The 8,519-nt window shown below is 37.3% G+C and overlaps 1 protein-coding gene across 1 annotated transcript in view; it reads left to right on the forward strand.

Annotated features, from left to right (window-relative positions):
- nr4a2b (nuclear receptor subfamily 4, group A, member 2b) overlaps window positions 1-2,977 on the forward strand; it is a 4,724-nt gene extending 1,747 nt beyond the window's left edge. The window contains 7 exon segments of the mRNA XM_056459632.1: window positions 1-217; window positions 886-1,015; window positions 1,121-1,284; window positions 1,395-1,512; window positions 1,515-1,596; window positions 1,678-1,856; window positions 1,941-2,977. The exon segment at window positions 1-217 is cut by the window's left edge and continues 634 nt beyond it. Coding sequence (XP_056315607.1) covers window positions 1-217; window positions 886-1,015; window positions 1,121-1,284; window positions 1,395-1,512; window positions 1,515-1,596; window positions 1,678-1,856; window positions 1,941-2,176 — 1,126 coding nt within the window. The 3' untranslated portion in view covers window positions 2,177-2,977.
- The last annotated feature ends 5,542 nt before the right edge of the window (window positions 2,978-8,519 follow it).

The following is an 8,519-nucleotide window of genomic DNA, read 5'->3' on the forward strand; positions in this document are numbered from 1 at the left end:
GGACAGTTTTGCTTTGCCGGCTCCTCCGAGGAAACAGCACGGTGTGGGTTTATCCCATTCCCTTAACGTCGGACACCCCTTACTGGAAAGCCCGGTGGCATCACCGCAGGCTAGAGGATCTCCGTCCAGCGAGGGCTTGTGCGCTGTGTGCGGGGACAACGCAGCCTGTCAGCACTACGGAGTGCGCACATGCGAGGGGTGCAAAGGATTCTTTAAGGTAACAATTAGCCAATGGCCACAAATCTTTTATTCAAAATACACTTATTAGAGGCACTGGACACTTGTTTTTGTTTTGTTTTGGGTTTTTTTTTTTTTTGCATGCAAATGACTATAGTTCATGGTTCACCCCTTGCAGGGTCTGAACCTATAACCTTATGATTACCAACCCTACTAGAGAATGGAACACAGTTTAGGACGGGTACACACAGTATACCCTTATTTATCTCAGTTGTATTGATTTGACCCAATGTGCACCCAGGGACACCTCCGCTCATCTCCGCCACTATTACGCTCGTCCAGAATTAAATTGGTTTGTGCTGAGAGTCGTATCGCGCCTAACCGAGCGTAACGGAACTCCCAGTGGTGACATTAAGACAGCTCTTTATGTCACCCTCGTGATAGAATAATCTCGCTAATCCGACAAGAGGGGTCGCCGAGAGAGCGCCGGGGGACCCCAAATTATGGCTGCCCACGGATTTGTATTTACCGAATGTCTGCCCTGTCCGGCCCTTGAATGTATTACACAGCTTTGGATTGGAGTGCAGGGTTTGAGTGTCCTATTCTATTGTGATCTCACATTGTGATTGCAGTTCAAGTTGTTTCCATGCGTATGGAGTTGATTTACATGTAATTAATACACTACATATATGTGCTGTTTCTCCATAGCGCACGGTGCAGAAAAACGCCAAATACGTGTGTCTGGCAAACAAAAACTGTCCCGTGGATAAAAGACGGCGAAATCGATGCCAGTATTGCCGTTTTCAAAAGTGCCTGGTCGTAGGGATGGTAAAGGAAGGTAATGAGCACTTTTTCGGTTTTGTTCACATTTCAGTTGTTCATTTACAGTGAGAGTGATGTGCTGCAGTGTTTATACCCAGTATATATGTATTATTTTTTACAGTTGTGAGAACCGCCAGCTTAAAAGGTCGAAGAGGTCGCCTCCCCTCCAAACCTAAAAGTCCGCAGGACATCCCTGTCTCTTTCACACCTGTCAATCTCCTGAACGCACTAGTGAGAGCGCACATAGACTCCAACCCCTCAATGGCCCGTCTGGACTACTCTAAAGTGAGCTTCAAACTTCCAACATTGTTTCCAACATTGTTCATAACGTAAGAATGCTGAGCAAATACATTTGCTCTATTTTATTCTGTTGACAGTTTTGTATTACATCCTAGTTTCAGACGAGTCCGGAGTATCACAGTGGAGGAGATGAATCTCTACACATCCAGCAGTTCTACGATCTACTCACTGCCTCAATGAGTATCATTCGCGGATGGGCCGAAAAAATCCCCGGCTTACCGAGCTGCCCAAAAGCGACCAGGAGCTCCTTTTCGAGTCTGCCTTCCTTGAACTTTTCGTGCTGCGGCTGGCTTACAGGTAGGCTAAGCATCGTTGGAATTTAGATGGATCTACATTTTTGAAAGACATAATATAATAACTTTTCAATTTTCCCACCAGATCTAACCTGGTAGAAGACAAACTCATCTTTTGCAACGGAATGGTTTTACACAAGTTGCAGTGTGTGCGAGGCTTTGGGGAGTGGATCGACTCTATTGTCGAGTTTTCTTCTAATCTTCAGAGCATGAGCTTGGACGTGTCTGCCTTCTCCTGCATAGCCGCTCTCACCATAGTAACAGGTAAGACATGTCTGACCTTTTCCAAGTGATGCACAGAATATACAGCATTTCGGAGCTCTGACGGGTTTTTTCTTATCTCCATAGAGAGACACGGACTAAAGGAGCCCAAGAAGACAGAGGAACTTCAAAACAAGCTCATAAACTGTCTGAAGGATCAGGTGTCCTGCAGTGGTGAATTGTCTAAACTGTTAGAGAAGCTACCGGAGGTGCGCGCGCTGTGCACGCAGGGACTGCAGCGCATCTTTTACTTGAAACTGGAAGATTTGGTGCCCACGCCTGCGATCATTGATAAACTCTTTCATGACACTTTACCATTCTAAACAATCTCGTCTGAACTGAAGCAGGTTCTCGAGACCTTCGTCATTCTTCGTTATTGCGGACTTTTTAGGAATTGAAAATGTCGGATGGTATTTTTTAAGATCGGAGAAAGACTGGCCGGGACACAAGTGAACAGTTCTATTTGGAGGAAATAATTATTCAAGATAAAAATATTATGGAGGAAAAGGGACTATTCTTATGCCTGTTTAAAGTGTATTCAGTTATCTACTGAAAATAAATGCGGTGTGGTGGACATGTATTTGTATCGTTACGCGTCATATTGTTTATGTTACCTGCAAAGCATTTATATACACCTTTACACGTGTCATTAAGATGTAGCCTAATGATTTAAGGGATCAAAATCATTTTGACAAGGTACTTTACTAATTAAGTCATTCTGCATTATAGTCTATAGAGATTGCACTAAGAGTGCACGATATGATTTTTAAAACCCTGCAACATTTCAGATTTCAGAATGGATACAAACATATAAAGCACGTTTTTGTGTTTATGATTTTAAAGTAGTGAATTATACTGTTATTAAGATATGGGTCGCTTTTTTACTGTCCAGAAAGTATGCATGAAGGGAATTCGTTATGAGCTATTAACTTTCTCCAGCACTTTGTATTAATTTCATATTGAAATAACGTCCATGAGGTTTACGTGCAACTGGTTTAAAACTCTTAACATTATGCTTATATATCTCAGATCATTGTTTTCTATATGATGTTATGGTTTTTGCACTGCATTCTATGTTAAGCTTCTCTCATCTAGTGTATTGCTGAATAAACCTAACTATTATATATTTCCTCTTGTTTGTTTGTCAGTAACATTTACTTTTGATGCATATTAAATTTTCCAGATTGTTTGAAACGTTTTCATTCTGATAAAACATCTAATTAATTCCTGAAACGAAAAAAAGATATGAAGAGTTCAGATGCAAAAACCTCTAAATGCCGTCGAAATTTTCACCTAAAATGAGGACTTTTATCAGGCTCCAGTGTTTAGGTTTAGTAATTTCACTTTTATGGCAAAGAATAAGCTCTTTTCTTGGTTTTCAAAGTGAGATAACTCAACATAAACTTTCAACATGAAATTTCAGAAGCACTTAGAGGTTTTTGCATCTGAACTCTTCTTCATGTTTTCGGAGGCAATATTACAGTCGACATTTCTTCTGAAGATTTACAATTGATCACAAATAAGAGAGGAAAGCGTATTCATTTTCATACAAATAGACTATTTCTATTGTTTAAAAGGAAAAAAATTATTAAAAACGAAGTTCATCATCTAAATATTTTTCAAATGATATAAAATAGTTAAGTTTATGACCGACATTATTTAAATGCTTTCGACATTTACTTTCTTTTAAATCTAAAACTTTTCCTTAATTAATACCAATTAGATTTCCGTTTTTCATAAACTGATGCCTATCACGGCTATTCTCCCCCAAATTACCACACAGATTTTGTAGAGCAAACAGTACCTCAGTGTTAAATGAAGTGACAGTAACTGCTCTATCGTTTTACAGCTGCTCCGTGTCTCAGTGTCGCCTGAGCTTTTAAAAAGGTCATATCTTTATTGAACTGATGAAATAACAAAACACAATCAGGACGCGGCGGCCTGTGAAACATTTCAAATGAGAATGAAAACACACCGGTAAGGCAGCGCTTTCACCTCGTCACAATTTGATCTGCGATACCACAATGAGAAAGTTGCGTGAAGAATATGCAGGAATGCAAACACAACTAATGTCAAAAATCAATACTTTTACACAAAGGACGTAGAAATTGGTTTCAGCCTGAAGTAAAGCGGAATAAAAAGGGGATGCGAAGTGGATAAACACAACGTTTGTCTCTTTTGTGAAGTGAATAACCCTGGGCCATCTTTTATTTTCGCGCGTCATTCCTCTCGTTATTCGGGTGATAAAAATACAGACGGAATCAATTAATTAAATTCATATTCGCATTAGTTTCTGTTTGGTATTGGCATTTGTAAAATTTGTTTTATTCTATTCTTAACCAGTTCAGATTTCAGCTTGTTGAATGATGTCCATTCCTTTAACAGTATTTGTTTTAATATTAGATTCCGTCCATCTGCGCTTTATTTAATTATGGGATAGAAACAAATCGATACTTTGGTAATTTATAGATACATCTGAAGATTGCTGAAAAAAGTTTAATCAGATTTTCGATGTATCTGTGGCTTCAAATGTCTTGAATGAGTTCTCCATCTCTAAATGTAATCCTGAAACATAAAATAACCTTAAATAGAGATTAAGTATAATCTGCTAGTGAGGTTAAAATGTTTACACTGTAAAACTTATATGATCAATTAGTCATGACAAACATTTGTTTTTAGTTTAAACTTATTAAACTAAGTTAATCACGTTAAGCAAACTGTTTTAATTCAGTTTATCATAATATAAGTGCAATGGACTCATAAAGTTAATTTGTTTTATCTTAAAAAATTAAGGCAACCATGATTTTTTACAGTGTAATTATCTGCATAATACTACACTGTAAAAAAGTCCTGGTTGCCTAACATTTTTAAGCTTAATCAAATTAACATTATGAGTCCATTGAATTTATATTACATGAAACTGACTTAAAAAAGATTGTGTAACTTATAAAATTTAGTTAGAACATGATTAACTTAGTTTAATAAGTTACAATGACCTAAAACATATGCTGTCAGGATTAAGTGATCATATAATTTTTTTAAGTGTACCCCCACCCCATCCCCACACACACACAAAATCTCAGTCATTAAACATTCCTGCAGCTTTCAGGTGTTTCAGGTGTCCAGACCCGAAACCCCCACCTCTTTTAGACAGGGAATATAAAATATTGATTTATGTTTGGGAGAAAGGCCTTATAAAAATGATCACATACACGAAAGGGATTCATGAGCCTCAGATCAATAGACATCCTGTTTCTCAATGCTTTGGACCATCACCGACTGTGAAATGTTAAAATAAAGAAATCAATATTATCTGAGAAATGTCAAATTTATTATAATTATGAGGGTGAAGGACTGGCAAAAATGTTCCTGTGGGAGCTGGTCTGAACGGAGGGGTTTACAGTCCCTCACCTCTTTGTGTGTGTGTGTGCGCGAGTTTGTGTGTGTGTGTGTGACAGAGAGAGAGAGAGAGAGAGAGAGAGAGAGAGAAAGAGAGAAAGAGAGAGAGAAAAGATTTGAGTGAAGACATACACCATAGACAACGCATTTCTCATGTTGATACTTCACATGTGTGTAGATCCACATGCCTTGGTTGCCAAATAATAAACTTTATGAAAAATATTAATATGAAAGCAAGACACTGAAATAATTAACTACCCAGCAAAGCATTTTTTGTTTTTAAAAGATGTCTAATAGATGTCTAATAGACATCTAAACATAGTTGTCTTGGCTAAACCAAGGCTAAATTTGGGCTGTCAGTGAAAATCTAATAGACGTCTAAGAATTGGCCTAAACCAGACTAGTCATCAAATAAACAGAAATGAATGAGACTTTACATGTGTGTAGATGCACACCTTGTTGCCAAATATTAAACTTTATGCAAAATATTATTATGAAAGCAAGACACTGAAATAATTAGCTACCCAGCAAGCATTTTTTGTTTCTAAAAGATGTCTAAGAGACGTCTAAACATGGTCGCCCAGGCTAAAACAAGGCTAAATTTGAGCTGTTAGTGAAAATGTAATTGACGTCTAAGAATATGCCAAAACTAGACTAGTCATCAAATAAACAGAAATGAATGATTACAAATTTAAAGTCTGTCTAATCTGTCTATTTGTCGACTAGTTTTGGGCTATTCTTAGATGTCTATTAGTTTTTCAATGATACCTCAATTGTAGCCTTGTTTTAACCAAGCTGTCTACATTTAGACGTCAATTAGATGTCTATTAAACATAAAATAGCTGGGTAATATTTATCAGCATTGATTGATTGCATTAAATATTACAATTTTTATTATTATATTATTGTTTTTGTATTACAAGTTTTCTAAAATGTTGCTTAAATATACAAATGAGGCATTATTTAATTAAATATGCAATAATTTGCATGAAATGTAAGGACAAAAACCTGAACAAAGAATCAAATCAGTTTCAAAACTTATTTACGTTTGACATTACAGTCAAGTGTTTTTACAAAGAAGATTATGTATTTAATACAAAATAGAAACAATAAATTAAATTAAATAGAATTACAGTGACATAATGTAGAATAATTTAGAATTCATTAATGTTTTCTAAATTAATATCTTCTAAATTCGTGAAAAAAAAGTTGCGAGATATGAATGTGTGTATATAATCAGGCAAATTGTACATGAACATATTCCTCTGCAATAACCTTCAGAGTACAGATATATGTTTGATTGTTTGTTTGTTTGTTTGTTGGTTTGTTTACTTTACTAATCCCAAAGGGAAATTCCAGACAGCAGAGCTCTCCATAGTAAAAATAGATAAAATAAGTTATATAAAAACAATAATAAAATTACATTCATGCTGCACACCTTAGTTTCAAACAACGAGTAAACACTTGTCCATATCTAATAACTATTACATGTCAGCATTAAGGGCAACACAGTGGCGCAGTAGGTAGTGCTGACGCCTCACAGCAAAAAGGTTGCTGGTTCGAGCCCGGACTGGGTCAGTTGGCATTTCTGTGTGGAGTTTGCATGTTCTCTCTGCGTTCGCGTGGGTTTCCTCCAGGTGCTCCGGTTTCCCCCTTAGTCCAAAGACATGCGCTACAGGTGAATTGGGTAGGCTAAATTGTCCGTAGTGCATGAGTGTGAATAGGTGTGTATGGATGTTTCCCAGAGACGGGTTGCAGCTGGAAGGGCATCCGCTGCGTAAAAACATGTGCTGGATAAGTTGGCGGTTCATTCCGCTGTGGCGACCCCAGATTAATAAAGGGACTAAGCTGAAAAGAAAATTAATGAATGAATGATTCAGAATTGATGATTTTGGTTATACAATCTGATCACTGTTGGTATCTTTCTCTGAATTAATCTTGCACTAAAAGAGCTTGTGCACGATTGGACTGTATCAAAAAGGGGGTGATTCTCGTGGTTCATCATACTGACAAATTTGTCCATTATTAGATCATGGACAATCTCTTCTATAGTGGGTAGTGTACACCCCACAACAGAACCTGCCCTTTTTATAAGCTTATTTATTTGTTTTTCTCCTTCTCCAACAGTCTCCCTCCCCAGCAGGTTACAGCACACAGGATCACAGAAGACACCACAGAATCATAGAAAGTCTTTAACAGTGTCTGACACACACCAAAGGACCTCAGTCGTCTTAATAAATGAATGTGACTCTGACCCTTATACATCTGAATTGCATTTTCAGAGCAATCGAGCTTGTTATTCAGATATACACCTATATGATCAAACAATCTCAATTGCAGACTCCTGTATAATCACTGGCAGCGCTTGTTGTGGATGTCTGCTAAAATCAACAATCATTTCTTTGGTCTTTTTGGTATTTAATTTGGTGTAATTTGGTGTATAAAAACACTGCAGAAGTGAGACCGAAAATTAATTTTGGAGGAATTTAAAACTATGTATTGTTACTGAAACCTGGAGACACAAAATGTATCGAATTGAAATGTATAAATTTATATAAAAACTATACAAAAAGGCTAAAATCTCATATTTCAATGCTCAAAAGCTTTGTCTGATCCACAAAACAATTTTGAGATTTGTTTATATTGTCCTGAGTAACACGACTCTTACTGTAATCTCAGCTAAGCACACAGTGTCCGAACGAGTGTGACAAAACATGCAGAATTTAATGCGAGCCCGCAGTAGGTCTCAGAGGAGTTTCTGTGGTCTAAAGATCCAGATGGTGGATCTGGAATCAAAGCAGGACCGAGGGACATGCCATTTACCCGGAGCCCAGACCAGTACACTGACACTATGTTCAGTTATGTGTTTCATGAAGCCTCTATTAATAATTCATCTATCATTAAAATAGCGTTAACAGAGCTTTCTCTGATTCAAAGCTACAGAAGACCTCTTAAAGATACAGTTCACCCACAAATAAAAATTCTGTTATCATTTACTCCACGTTGACTTGATCTAAACCAGTCTGAGATTATTCATTCATTCATTTTCTTTTCAGCTTAGTCCCTTTATTAATCAGGGGAATGAACCACCAACTTATCCAGAATTTGTTTTACACAGTGGATGCCCTTCCAGTTGCAACCCAATCACTGGGAAACATCCATACACACTCTAGCACACATACACCATGGACAATTTAGCTTACCTAATTCACCTCATGTTTTTGGACTTGTGGGGGAAACAACATGAACAAGGGGAGAACATGCAAT

This window comes from Danio aesculapii, chromosome 6, assembly GCF_903798145.1.
Source record: "Danio aesculapii chromosome 6, fDanAes4.1, whole genome shotgun sequence".
Classification (NCBI taxonomy): Eukaryota; Metazoa; Chordata; class Actinopteri; order Cypriniformes; family Danionidae; genus Danio; species Danio aesculapii.